This window comes from Anopheles stephensi, chromosome 3 (assembly GCF_013141755.1).
Source record: "Anopheles stephensi strain Indian chromosome 3, UCI_ANSTEP_V1.0, whole genome shotgun sequence".
Taxonomy (NCBI): Eukaryota; Metazoa; Arthropoda; class Insecta; order Diptera; family Culicidae; genus Anopheles; species Anopheles stephensi.
In genome coordinates this window covers 11,513,425-11,528,578 of record NC_050203.1, presented here as the reverse complement: position 1 = coordinate 11,528,578, position 15,154 = coordinate 11,513,425, and the positions used below count along the sequence as shown (strand labels likewise).

The window sequence follows — 15,154 nt, the reverse complement described above, 5'->3', positions numbered from 1 at the left end:
TTTTGCAACAAACCCCTTCGGGGGGAGGACGGCGGTAAATTCAACGATAGGCGGTGCATGCGTGCATCGAGCAGGAGAGTAGAAAGAATTAAATTTATATTTTCTAGAGCATTGTTTCGTTGAAATGCACAGCGGAGCAGAGCGAGTAAAAATCAAATGCTTTGCAAGCGAGCCCTTTTCTCGGACCATCAAACGAACGAATGGCGTGTGTAAATGGATCCATCAGCATCGGCAACATCATCAGCGCCCAGGACGAGTGCTCAAGTGCTCGATATCTCGGAAAGAGTTATTCACCCCGGGGGTAGACAACATTGGCACCGGATGGAAAATCGAAACCCGGATGATAATGGGTTCGGTTGAATGGAGTGGGACTGGACAGGGGCAGCAATGGAAGGTGCGTTAGAGTGCATTGTTTGTTTATTTACTTGCCCGGTTTCTAGTTCCTGCAGTTGTTACACTCACACACACACACACACACACACACACACAAATATGCATGGACACGTGGACTATCATCAAGGATGGATAATCGATTGCAATTGTCCTGCGGGGTTGCAAACGAAGCATTTGATAAGTGATCGATTGTGGACCTGGAACTGGAACTTTTTGTAGAGTGAATTATAAATCATTTGTATTTGTAAGAATTCTTTAAAATAAAAAATAATATTCAAAATATGTCTTAATATTTCTTTAAAAAATCCTACCTTCAAGAACCAGTATGAGAATGGGGAGGTAAAGCTCAATTCGCTCCCATCCAGGCAAACAGCAATGAGCTTTCGCACAATACATTCACACAAAAAACCAAAAAACGACCGTTTTTGTATGTGTGTTTCCGTAACGCCCGGAAACGGAACAAAAAGACACGACACCAAACGTCTGGTGGCTCTCATCATCACGTGGATACCTGTTGCTTTGGCAGCAACGAAGGAAAATTGATGGCTTACCATTGCAAGCGTGTATGAGAGAGAAAGGCAGACAGAGAAAGAGGGAGAGAGACCGAACGCAACCCTTGGAAGAAGACTAGCCAGTAGGGGAGAGAGCGCGAGAGAAAACATGGAAAGAAAATTTATGTCACATGAATTCGGGCCGTTTGTTTTGCGCCTGTTGCGCTGACCGTTGCAAGATGGCACAAAAAAAAAAAAATCAAGCACCACGTGCATGTGTGTTTTACGGTTGGTGTAATTTATGAACTGTTGATAATTAAACGGAATATGGAGTGTAAAGGGTGACATAAAATTTTTAGGGGTAAGTTCGCTGAACTGATATGTGTGTTTAAAGGAGAAAGGGCAAGAATGGGAAACACGATGAAGGTATGCAGCATAAAGTATTAATGCCGTGAAAATGACTTAATTAATTGGGTTTCTTTTTGGTTTTGCTTACTCGTTTCTTATTCAAGAGAACATTATATTGATTGGGTCGATTTGAATGAATTTTCTTTAAATTATTATGAAATATATTTAAAAATTATAAGTTTAATGTATAATGTATAAAATATCATCATAGTTTGCTAATCATGTAGTTATAGAGGCTTTGGGTCTTTAAGAACTCATTCTGACATAAGACTGACAATATGGCTCATGCTTATACGTTAGTTTTACCGGAGAAATTGCTTTTTCAACAGCATTTCAATTATGCTTAACTCTGAAAGATAGGTTGTTAGATTTTATTAGTTATTCCACCAACCACAGAATACTTTCATAGAAATGCAACTCGATACACACTCCTGGAACGCTTTCACGCGAATCAACAAGTCAAAAAGCTGTCAAACTCGTCGTACCTGCCACTCCGGTGGCGGCCCGTTTCCCCCCGGCCCCATCCATGACAGTTAACCATTACGCGAGGCATCTGACAGTAAACATGAAAGCGATTATTCGCATCCGATTAGACACTCGGAATCGATTCACCGACCGGTACGAGCACGAGCTACATAATGAGGTGGAAAATTATAAGAATTTCTCGATTTGTGAGCTCACTTATCGGGTGCCGAAAGGCATCAGGGTGCGCGTGTGTGTGTGTGTGTTTCGTCTCAGAATCCCAGGGAAGCCCAGGTTTCCGCAAAATGCCCAACCAGTCAGTCAGCCGATGTGCACACGGTTCAGCTAATATTGACGATTATGCATTATTATCAACGGGTGCAATCATAAGCAGCATAACCGGGGCGCCTATCATCACAACAGGACGATCTCTAGCTCGCTGGTGGAAGAAGGGCGGGAGGGAGGGAGCTATGGGGCGGAGGGAGGGATCATTGATGGTTGGTTTAAGTGAACGCACAACCCGTCCTTCTCCGCCAGGGTAATCGGTGGCCGAAAGGCAACGCGAGGCACTGGCAAGTCCTTTTTGCATCGGAAGGTTCGCAACGGGTAATCAGCCATCGTTTATGTGTTGCGTTGGTTCCGCTCGAGCGTTGGTACGATCGAGCAGGGCCGGGTGCTTGATTGCGAACGGGGCACGGCTGATAAACCATCAGCCATGGTTAAGGGCTGGCTGGTGCCAGTGGATCAAAGCGCAGGGTAAATGGGGTAAAAAACACCCGTTTCGACATCTATTCTCTCTCTCTACACAGATGGCGTTTCGATTCCGGGCCAGATTTACGGTGCGGATTCGAAACTGGAGCCCAAAGCCCTTGCACACTGTGGTGGAAAGGGTTTTTGTCTGTGTGTGCATTTTCTTGCAAGGTAGGCAGCAGCATGATACAGTTCTTGCAACTTTGGACTTGCGGGAGGGCCAGCTCGTTCCCGTTTGGCGATGGTATCGTTCGACGGGGAAGAAGGGCGTGATTTATTCGCGCTGCTGACGACAGGTTGCAGGATCGGTACGGAACATCCATGCAAAACTTACTTTTCAAACAAATGATAAAAGCGTTGTTTACAAGACAGTTACTGACATACAAAGTTACTGAAAGTGGCTGTCGAGATGGGAAGTGTTTTATGACTCCTAAAGGAACTATAACGAAGACAAAACTTGAGGAGCTTAAGAAGGTTGGTGTTATTCTTTCGTAGTATAATCATCTACATGCCCTAGTTGTCGCTTTAACGATGTTTGTGGGATGGCTTAAGAAAAATTAAAGTAGAATAATTGCTTGCTGGGTCAACTGTTCAAAAAGTGCGCCTGTTTGTATGCAATTACAGTTTAAAAACAAAATTTCAATAGACATTTGATATTTTGAATGAACTATTCAGAAACAAGGATATTATTTTAAATTTTTACTGATAGTGTGTGAGTTACGATATATTATTAGATATGAGGAAGATATGTCCCATCCTTTGAATTTGAATCCTTTGAACTGCCTTAGACAAGCCTTGAACGCCATAGCGGCTGGGAAAACTACAGCCTACCAGAAATCGTCCCACCCCAGCGCAACTCACCCAAAATCTGGGGTCAAACTTTTCACGCCAGATCAAACGAATTGCTGGCACTGGCATACCTATACACACACACGCACACATTCACACCGGAAAATGCACCGAACTGCATCCATAACCCGGGATTTGCTCTTTTAAGGGCTGCAGCTTCCTGCTTCAATGTGCACCGGTGTGTGAATTTTCCGGTGCGTGCGTATTTCCATTTCATTTGCGCCAAAAACCTGTGTGTGTGTGCTCAAACCCAGTCTCACATATCAAAATATCAAAATTTTATTCGATTTATGGTTGTGATGCGTTTGCTTGAGTAGAAATAATTATTTGCAAGCGCGCTGGCTGTTATGGCTGCACTGCGCTTGCTGGTGGTGGAACATGTGTCGGGTTCGGAAAACCGCTTTCAAGTTTTCGGGACCGGTACAGTCGATTTGCCGTATTCGTAACCGTGCTCGATCCATCGGTACGATTCCGAGGGGTGACGTTGGAATTTGGTCACAAGCACACGCCTAATGCCATTCGGGCCCAATTGCATGCATTTCTGTGTGAATGTGCGTGTGTGTGTGTGTGTGTGTGCTGCTGGCGGGGGGTTTTGGTGGGGGGAAACGTTGCAGGGATACACTGGCGTAGGCTCGGGCGGTTTGGCGGTTTGTTTTATTGGCTTGCAAAATTGGAATTGTGTGTTTTCGGGGAGGCAAAATTTTGCAGCAATTCGGTAATTGAAAATCGGAAACGATTCTCTCTGCCTCTCTCTCTCTCTCTCTTCGCTGGGTATCGATGCCCGCGGGATATCTTTTTGGAGTGCTCGAATTTGGGGCTTCGGTTGCGAGATTCGAGGCGCTGTTTTCCTCATTTTCATTCCACAGGTGAAAAACGGGCGTCAGGGCTTGGTCTGCCAGCTGCCAGTCGATCGGAACCGGAACCCGTGTGCGAGCTGGGTAAATGTGCGCGAAGGGAAAAGTTTTCCATGTGTGTGATTAGGAAGCTGGGCCGAAGGTGGAAGAAGAACGTAATGTACGCAAGTAAAATTACTATTCTGTGGTAAATTATTTTTCCACAGAAAAAGCAGACGACAGCCGACATTAAAGTTCGCTGGAAGCTGGGGGTTGAATCGTCCAATCGATGGAAGGAAGACAATTTTCCTCGTAATGTTTTATTTGTTCGGCGGAGGAAAAAAAGGGAAAATTTAATATTAATGTTTAATCGCGTCCCGAAGGGGGTTGGATTTTCCGCGTGTGCATGAAATATGTTCCGGGAAAAGCGACACCACAGTCACTAATTATCCTATCGGTGATCATGAGTTATTGCTGTTCTTTCTGTTGGGAAATCCAAGCTTTCCCTGGTCGTCTGGTTCACTATCAATGCCACACTATTTGTTGTTTTCCTTGTCCCATATTTTCATTCGCATTTACTTCCTCCAGCTTTTCCTACATTCAACGGATGAATGGAATCAAAAGCGAAAGAAAGGAAGCGATAAAATGCACCCGGAATGCATGTAGAGTATTGCAGTAACCCAAGGCTCCTCCAGTGCCAGGCAATTAAAACTGGTTCCTTCGAGTGTGCCCAACGTGCTTAGGCAGCGTGGCCCCGGTGTACCTAACGAGTCGTTGGCGCCCATTCGCCCCGGCTTTCCATTCCAAATAAGCTCGTAAAAATGCCATCGAGCTTGCGATTGTTACAACTTTGTAATTAAGTCAGGAAGACGTCTTAATTACTTTTTAATTGCGATCACTCGTTCTCACATCGCACTTTGTCTGAGCTTTCGCAAAAGAGAATTACGATCTCGGTGCACCTTTTTGTGTGGTTGGTTGGCCTTACTGGTGGAGCATGCAATCACCTCTTCAAATCTCCCTAACGAAAGGACACACTGACACACACACACACGCGCAGGAAAATGTGTGCATTAATTGCACGGTGCAGCTTGCAGTGCTGCAGCTGCCCGGCATGTACCAGCGCAATGATTTGTTTGTTCGCCTTTGAACGATCTCACGTACGATCGTAATCGCTTAACAAGAGAGAGAGCGAGAGCGAGCGAGAGAGCGAGAGAGGGAGAACGAGCGCGAAATAACTGCACTGGACCATCGTCACTTCGATGTCCGATTAACCCGCGGGATGCAGTGTTTTTTTTTCCAACCCGTTCGTTCCGTTCGAACTGGCCGTGGCCGCCGCCGCCGGCTAAGAATCGTAAGCAAGTTTACGAGGTACCTGCCGAGGTACTGGGGCGCGCTCAATACGCCCGAGGGTTCGATTTTGATATGTAAAACATGCAATCTTTCGGCCTCGGCGGTTGTTGCTGGACGTTGTTGTTGTTGCGTTTGTTTTTTCGTTTTCCTTTTGGCGTGGACAAGAAACGGTGCGCCACGTGCTTTCCGGCGCGTTGCAGTTTTCGCGCGCCATTTCTTAAGCATTAGGAGGCGCGAAGTGAACAGAGAGCAAGGCAGAGCAATGCGCGAGCACTGTGAAGTGAACGATGTGCATTAAAATTTTTAATAAGCTTGTTTTTGGGCAATCCATCAATTATGAGGCTGTTTATTGTTGCTGTGTTTTTTATAGCTCTATTTGGCAACAATACGGTCGTGGCATAGTTAGTTCGAAAGAAGCCAAAGATTCATTAAAATCCCATAAAATGTTGGTGCAATCAGCGAGATCTTTAGTGCATCTTAATTTCGGTCTAAGCAGGGGTTCTTGTTGGTCTCAACGTTACAGTTCTGAAGTAATTGGGCCAAGGAAAGGGTTTAATTGAATTTTTAAAATAGGAATCTAGATTCTGTTTTCTTCTAGAAAATTGTTCGAGAAATAAAAATGAATTAAAAAATAAGTAAAGCAAACAAGATCGGATTTAAGAACAGAGTTTGTTGAACGTAAAGCAATTATTGGCACTTAACTCCAAAAATAAAATAATAAAGAGTGAAAATCGAAGCTGGAATGTCTAATAGAGAGCTCAGAAATTGAAGTATAAGTATAATACAATATAATTTAAACACAAAAAAAGAATTTTAAAATATAAGAAAATAGCTGAATACGTTTACGGTACATGTAGAAAACAAGTTAAATAGCAACAAACTAATCAGCACTCCAATATTGTAAACTTAAAAAAAAAAACAAAACCACAATTATAAAATTCTACAACAACTCAACGCGCTGCTTACCTAAACCGCACAACCGTTGTAGTAACGCTGGCCTCAAATAATGAACACCCGTGTCCTTAAGGACCGATGCACCGAATCGCAATCGCGGTCCCATCGTCTTGCACACGCCTGTGGCCATTTTCGGCCGTCCGTTCTCCTTTCTTCCTCTCCTCCTTCACCACCCATCTCCTCTGGTCCTTCAACAACCGCGTCCCTTTCCGGAGGCTAAAAATTCCCCGTCAAACTCACTAGGCGAGCGCACAATTGTGTGGCCGGAGGCGTCCCGATCCCGAACATACTGCCCCATTTGACAGGCGACCACGAAATTCTTCACTTCGCCCCGGTTGGGGTTGCAAGAAAGAGAACGCAAGCTCAACACGCTCCCCCCCCGAGGGCTTGTCGAGTGTGCTGGTGGAACCTCGAAGGACACCGGAGCGCGGCCAAAGATGGGAATACTCTAGCCCTGGCACCGGAGAAATAGGACCCGAACACCCCGCCGGGTTGGGCGAGAAAGAGAGCGAAAAGAGAGCGAGAGAGAGCGAGAGAAAAAATGAAAACTTTTCCGTGCACGCAGCCTCGGGCCACCTTATCCGGGGTCCTTTCTCCGTCCTTTCCGCGATTGTCCGTGGGTTCGTTGTCTTGCTTGCATTCGCCCGTATCCTTTGGCCGGGCGGTTCGTTTCGCCGTGGCCTCCGGCCGGCAGGAAGCGAAACACTCCGCATAGCCCAATACCAGCGAGGGCCGTAGACTTGCCCGAGTGTATGTGTGTGTGTGTGTGATTGCTTCGAACCAAAAACGACATCACGATGGATTTTTTCGTGCTGTGACGGCTTTCTTCCTGGAGGCAACCAACTTCCTCGGCCGATCCTGCTGCTACCTCGCCCGAGCAGAAAGATGTCTCCGCTCATCGGATCCAAAGACTCCAAAGCGCCAAAAGGACCAAAGGACTGGTTGGAGTGTGAGTGTGGATATTTTTTGTTTCTACCTCCATTTTTGCAGTCCTTCTTTCTCCTTCTCCGTTTATGTGTTTATTTTTTTTTTGTCGCTTTTGTGACCTGTCGCTGGGCAGGAATTTCGGTTCAAACTCCGCCAGAACCGGTACACCGGTGAGAGGAGCCTTCTCACCCCCCCGAGGCGGGTGTGGAGAAAGATTGCAAGGAAAAATGAGAACCGAACTGAAAGGCACCGCGGGCCAAAGGCAGCGCAAGCAGGAGAATGTTTTATTTCAAGTTGTGTGTGCCGTGCGGAGGCAGTAGCGTAGGCTTGCGAAAATTTCACCCTAGGGTGTTTAACCAACATAACGAAACAACAGACTAAAAAAAATAACAACAACCGAAAAAAAGTCCAACGAAGAAAATATGGAAAAAAAGTGACGGAAAACGGTACCTAAAGTGAAAAAAAGGATCTCCAACCTGGCCCAAGATGCGGAGCGCTCCTGAGTGCTCAAGACATTAACCGAGGAAGAGAAATGCTTTGGTGCCGCGAGGTAAAATGACGAAAATCCGGTGTACAACGCACGAACCATCGTGAACCTGGGCGTGGAGGAAGGAATCAGGTCTGCAGCAGTCTTTCTGCCACAAGACTATGCAGTTTTCTTAAGAGTAATTAAAGAAACTAGCAAATGCTCTTCTTTACACATTAACCTATTGGGGTTCATTATCTCAAGAAGAGAGGGCATTAAGACTTTGACTCCCTTTACTCCCTTTGTGACTAGATCCGTTTCAGGTGTGAGCTCATCAAGACCTGAACCAAAATCCACGCATTATATCTAACGACACCAGAAACACTTAACACTTTCACACCTTTCCTCGTAAAATAGGTTTTGCTTGAAGCGTTAACGATACGTCTAACACGATCTTCACGCTTCGATTGAACGTATTATCAATTCGGTCTGAGCAAACTGCCTATTTCGTTGTGAAAAACCGTCACCATTTAGCTGCACCGAGAAAGCGCAACGAGATAGCCAAAACGGAAATAAAACCGACGGCAAGGAACGAACGCATCTTTCGTCGTTTGTTATGTTTTCTGCTCTCCGTTGTCTAAAACTGCCGCTGGTCAACGCACCAGAACGATGAGGGAGCCGTGAACGATGCGATGTGATAAAATATTTTCGCTCACACTCGTTTGCTTTCCGCGCGGCAGATGCTTTCGTTAGTGTGTGGATGTTATGGGAAGGGTAAGTGTCTCTTAATCACCACGTGGCTTTGAGGTTATGTTCAAACTGATGCGGATGGTGATCGGTTTTTAGATCGATGGAGAGAAAAATTGCTTTTTCTGCCATTGAGACTAATGCAGGACAATACTAGTTATAAGAAAGAAGCTAGAGATAGCTAAATTTTATTGAATGGCGGTACGTTAGAGGACAGACGGGATTCTGGATACGGGTTCATTGATTTTTTGAATAAACTGGCCTAATTTTAGTTTCAAAGAGACGTGAATTTTAGTCCCAAGAGGTCCGGTAGCCCAGGCGATGGCGGCGCCGTTCTTCGCACGGCAAGTCCTCTCGGCTCTTACCGAGTAATGTAGGGGCATTGTTGGTGTCGAGGAAGTGTTGGCTGGATTCTTAGTTCCTAAGATGCTATGCTAGTCTCTGCTTGATGAGCTGTTCGCCCACAGTGGCGCCTTACGCCCCATTAGACATTTTACACTCAGAAGCCCTTCTTTATTCCATTCTTATCACGAAAAGGATGCAATCGGCACGACACTTACGATGCGCGTCGTTCAATGTCAGTGCAGGATTAGGGTTGCTTGCTGTACTGCTGTACATCGCAACAGCTTCTAATCTTCTCCCATCCAGATCCTTTCCCCTTACGATCTTTTGCGTTACGTCATTTGCAATTCGATGCGGTGCGATTTAAGCGATAAGGCTGCGAGAAAGTTTGTATATACCGAGAACAGCTGACTGGGGGAGGGTGCTAGTATAGTGGCAGGGTGCCGGATTGCTCATGGTAAGATGTTTTCAAGGCCCGAGCTGCTGATGGAACAGGAAAAGTGTAGACGAAACTGATAAGAACGCCCTCGTAAGGGTGCAGGCAAAACAATCATTGTCGCGGATGCAACCAAGCCCATTGCAATGGTTTGTGCAAAGCGTAGACTGACTTCCTGGGTCTGTCAGTTTGCATCTAGCTGCGACACATCAAACACATCGCTGTGATCGCTTTGAAGCGTTATTTCTTTGTCTCAAAAATGGTTCTGCAAAGGTTTGTTACACAGAGGTTCAGTTTTTAGTGGCAAAAAGAAGCGTGCTAAACTATCCATCTTATTTTCTTGTAGAATGTTTGTGATCTTTGTGGCGGTGATCCTCACTTGCCAGTGCGTTACTGAAGCCCTTATCTATCAGTGTGATCATTACACCTCCTTGGGTGACTATAATTTGCGCCACTGCACGCTGCACGGTGTAACGGTGGTTCACGATGCGGAAGACGTAGACTTCTCGTCCGAATATCCTCGCCCGTACTGGTTTGAGTTCCAGCAGTCAAGCCTGGAAGAGATTCCCCGCGCACTGTTCACAACCTTTCCCGAGATGCAAACGGTCGACTTCCGGAGCACGGGCATCGAGAACATTAACAAGTTTACGTTTGAGAAGGCTAAACAGCTGCGGAATTTGATTCTGGAGCGCAACAAGCTTACGGTGCTAAACAACTTCATCTTCAAGGGCTGTGATTTGCTCGAGTGGCTCGATCTGTCCCACAACCGTTTGAGCGAAGTGAAGGAGAAAGCGTTCCACGATATCCCGCTGGTGACACAGCTCAATTTGAACCACAACCAGCTGGTAACGCTACCGGAGGATGTGTTTGGCGAGCTGCCGAATCTAGCCGTCCTAACGCTGAACCACAATTTACTCACAACGCTTGGTGAGAAAATATTCGATCACAGTCGGCTGGTTGCCATAAATCTGAACTTCAACCGGCTGCAATCGATTCGTCTGGAGGATCGGCATCAATCGTGGCAGAAACTGTATTTGCGTGGAAACCTGCTCACAAGTGTTGTGCTGCCGGCGACGCCCGTTGATATTGATCTGGCACACAACAATCTAACAACGATCGAGGCCCCGTACGATACGATGGCGGTAGAGTCGCTCGATCTCTCCCACAACTTGTTCAACAATATAAGCAACATTTCGTCGCTGGCCAATCTACACACACTCGATCTGTCGTTTAATGTGTTGCAAACGCTTCCGTTGACTACCTTCCTGAAGATGAATCAGCTAGGGCAGCTGAACCTAGAGGCAATCAATCTGACCACCCTTGAGCACGGTATCTTCTCCCAGCAGTACAATCTAACGTGGCTTGATGTGTCGTTTAACCGACTGCAAAAGCTCGACCTGACGGTCCTTACATCTGCAGCACGCCTGGAACATCTGCACATCGACGGCAACAACCTGACCAGCATCCAGTACAATCGCCTTCCGGTCATGTTCCCTTCGCTGACCTATCTCGGTTTGTTTGCCAACTCGTGGAACTGTAGCTACCTGGTGGATGTGGTACACTTTTGCCGACAGCATTCAATCAAGGTGGAACCGCTAAAATCTTACGGCACCACACTGCACGCGTCTAATGTGCAGGGAATCTACTGCAAGAGTGCTGAAGAATCTGTTCTTCCCGCAGTAGCGCCGGTAGATCATTCGATGGGCGGTGTGAAATCATCTCCAAACGATTTGACAATCGATCAGCTACTGCAAATGTTACGAGAAATGAATCGCACAACGGAGCAACTGTTGCAGGACCTGGTACGATCCGTTCGCCAACGTCCGGGAGCTCAGGGAGGCCCAGCAATAGTGGCCGCTTCCTACACCGAACTTCACGCCTATAACTACCAGGTGTTTATACTGCTCATCCTCTCGGTTATACTGATCATCAACGTGGGCTTTCTGCTGTGGATACAGCACAACGCGAACGTGCGTCGAGCCGTCGATCAAATGATCATCTTCCGACGCGAACAGGGCGCCTCCATTCAAACGGCACTGCACGAAGAGCTTTGAACGCGTACCAAATTATTTAGTGAAGTTAGGTTAATGTACTAATTTTAAGATTCTTTTAACTTTTAATTAAGGTATTTTCATCTCAGAATGGATATCATTAACATTCTTTTAGCCCGTTTTCGATTCGATATTGAATACATTTGAAGCAAAACTACCACAACGTATCACTTTGCTCCATCCAGAACGCGCTAGGGGCAATTTTCCCATTAACATCATCATTTGGTTATGATCACCGTTGCTCGTTTGTTAATTATCCGTTTTGGCTCGTTATTGGAATGTTTGTGTTTGTGTGTGTTTTCCCTCCGTTTCCTTTTTTTGAATGTTTTTCATTTTCAATCCCACCAAACTCACCCCAAAATGGCCTTTAATGACATCGGGGCAAGATGCATCGGAATTTCGCCTCAGCTTTCCACCCATCAACCTGAACGAGTTTTTATTTTTCCTCGCTTGTTCGGCGCCTTTTCCCGGTATGGAAAACATCACACACACACACACACACACACACACACACACACACACACACACACACACACACACACACACACACACACACACACACACACACACACACACACACACACACACACACACACACACACACACACACACAAGTGTGCACAAAGTGCAAGTGCATAAAGCACTTCCCAGCGTCTCTCTTCCCAACACGCGCGCGCGCTGATAAATAAATAATGCTCCCTTGGTCGTAAAATTAATCTGTCGGCGGTCATTATTGTCATAAAATTATAATTAGCTTCCATTATGTGGGTGAGCAGGTGAGCACGGTCGCTGTGTGCCGCATGCATGCTCCGGTGGAAAGAAGGAAAGATTTTATCTGATAGTTGTGTGTGTGTGAGGTCTCGTGCGTTTTTTTTTGTTCCGCCGGTTCTACATTTTTCGATCGAAGCGTTGCTTATTTTCGATTTAAATGTCCTTACAGTGCCGCAAGGAAGTTTGCAGCCTGTGTTTTTTTCAGATATGTTTTTCGCATTGTTTGGGGAAAGTATTATTCAACTACATGCCCTTTGCTTTGTCGTTGTTGGTGGCTTTCGAATGGGGTGTTGAACTTTAAAGTGTTTCCATTTTTCCGATGGGAATTTGGACATAATTGGCACTGCTTCCGGTTTTTTTAATTTAAATAAATTTTACTGTTTTATCTGTTGTTTGCTGTGATTGTAACACACCTACCTTTTCAAGCAATTGGCCTCGAGGCCGAGTGCACTGCTCCGTTGCTCCAGATCGGCGGAGTACAGGTGAAATATGTCGAACGGAAAAATGGTGACAATTTTCGCACGCTTCGGCACCGGATGTTAACTGATCGCCGACCGAAACAGCAGCTGCTTCTGCTACGATCACCTACACTTTCGACAGTTTAGACACAAACACGTTTCACGTTAAGAATCCCAAGTCACTAGAAATATTTTCACACACCGGCCAGTTCAGTCCGCCCTTTCTTCCAACTGACAATCACGTGCCCCGAAACAAAACACCAAAACACGGTAGCGTAATGTGTGCGTAACGCTAGCGGCCGGTTTCCCGTCGCTGGCTGGGAAATGCACTTGGCGCGAAGTCACCGAAACGACTACACTGACGTGACGGTTGGTCGGTCCGGTTTAGACATCCGCGCGTTCAAAACATCCATGCATGCCGAAATACGAAGGGCGCCCGATGAGGTGAGCTCGCTGCGTGAACCGGTACAACGCGACACTATGGGCACCGATAGAGTAAAGAAGTGGGAAAAACTTTTCCGATATTCTGGGACACAATTTATTTTATAAACCATATGATTGTTTTGTAATAAATGTGATGAGCCTGCATAGCTGAAAGTTATCATTCGCCAGTATTTTTGTGTCAGTTTTATTGCGTCATATTTTATAACTCTATTATTGGGGTTTTATTAAATTTTGTGGACAACAATTAAAGAAATTAACTTAAATAATTTTGTTCTTCATTTATGTTAAATTATATCATAACTAAAGGTGGCTGCTACTTACGGTGGCAGGGCTGACTACTTTGCTACGCGTAAAATAAAGTCATAGAAAAACAAAAAAGGCAGATCTAAACCACTCGAGGAGGTTGTAGTGCCAAGGAAGAAGAAAGGTTATGATAAATAACTTATGTGTTATTTCTTATGCAAAATTACAACGTACAGAAAGTATTGCAAACAAACCATATTCAAACTGAGGCGATCAAGCATTGAGTGAACATAGCTTTCCTTCAGTTGTATGTCACATTCTTTTTTGACCTAACGGTCTCAAAGATCTCGACTGTCATTATTGGCTTATAAGACTTCTTCAAATCACATAGTTGGATTGTCAATCCTCGCTGCGGGGGTATGCTCCAAATCGCTCCAAAATAAATATTTAAAAAAAAGGGCAAGAGTTTCTGTTAATGAACGCAATGGTTGATCAATTCCCTTCATTTAATTTATTTTGTCCATAGGTATGAAAAATTCCGCTACAATCCCACTGTGCCGGTTTCTCACAGCGTGTCGAAACGGTTCGTTCTCACCACCGCTCTATCTCACTTTAACCGTTCGCATGTTTGTATCTCACGCAGGCTCTCACCTCGGCTTCGGAACCGGTTCACATTGCCATCAGCTGATGATGAAGGCGTTTCCGAAGCTAGCATAAAACGATGGCACCGCTTTTTTTTGTGTGTGTTGTTGCTGTCGAAGGTGGTTTGTTGTACGTTGTTTATATGCGTTCCCTTGCCTAAGACGCTTATCCCACCGCTTTTCCCCCTCGCGGTAGTTTGTTTTTCTTTTGCTTCCTAACTATCGGAAAGCGAGTTTGTCGTGAGAACGGTAGGTAGCACTTTGATTTTGGTCATCAGAAATGCTTTGCCGTTCTGTGTGTTGTTGTAAAGCAATTTAAATGATAAAATATTTTACTTCATTTTTTATAACAGTCAAAGAAGCAAAAATGGTTAAAGGATTTCCTACACTGATTGCCCTGGGTTCTATTTCAATGGATGCGCGCTACTAAAAAACAGTCACTGCACCAATATGCCTTGCAGCGTGCACACAAAGTCCTTTATTGAAAGCGAGTGCACGGTGTATGTATGTTTTTGTTGATGATTGGAATAAAATCAAACAAACGATTTTCCATTGCTCAAAGCCAGTTTTGAATGCACCGCTAGAAAAGTGAACGATTTCTTGGAAGACTTAGAATTAGGGAAATTGAAATGCTCTCGTCTTACAGTACAATAAGGGTTTATTGTAATTTAGAAGCTCAATTGTCTATTGTCAGAGAAACAGTTTAAGTTCAAAATAATGCCAAGAAGTACAGCAAACCTCAACATCCTCTTTACCCAAGGTGAACAATCCAATTAGTCGATAAATTCCATCACCTGTACCACCTCACAATGCACATTAATCTTCAACCACGCGGCATATCCCGCTCGCTAACTAGCGCCTCAGCGGTCTGGGATCTATCGGGGACGATAAAAAATGGTCTGCGAAATGCGGGGCCAAAATGGTTCCGATCCGGGGCGATGTGTACGGTATCGGTGGTGCTGGTGCTGTGTCATGAGTCGAAACAATCGCTCAGCTACACGCTCGATTCCACCACCAGGCCCGGAGGGCATTCGGCTGTACGGTCCGCGCTCTGTGGCATGTTATGAGCTCTCGATAGCCCGAAGGGCCGTGCGCCTCCGGCAAGCCATATATTATATTCGCAGACACCGCTGCTAGA

The 15,154-nt window shown here is 45.5% G+C and overlaps 2 protein-coding genes across 2 annotated transcripts in view; one reads left to right on the top strand and one right to left on the bottom strand.

Moving 5' to 3' along the window:
* LOC118514183 (BTB/POZ domain-containing protein kctd15) overlaps positions 1-13,071 on the bottom strand; it is a 40,259-nt gene extending 27,188 nt beyond the window's left edge. The window contains exon 1 of the mRNA XM_036060868.1: positions 12,648-13,071. The gene's annotated coding sequence lies outside the window, so the exon portion shown is untranslated. The remainder of the gene's footprint in view (positions 1-12,647) is intronic.
* LOC118514182 (insulin-like growth factor-binding protein complex acid labile subunit) lies at positions 9,514-11,626 on the top strand. Its single transcript, XM_036060866.1, has 2 exons — positions 9,514-9,681; positions 9,755-11,626. Exons 1-2 carry the CDS (start codon positions 9,668-9,670, stop codon positions 11,460-11,462), a joined length of 1,722 nt encoding a protein of 573 aa, XP_035916759.1. The 5' UTR covers positions 9,514-9,667; the 3' UTR covers positions 11,463-11,626.
* Positions 13,072-15,154: the final 2,083 nt, after the last annotated feature.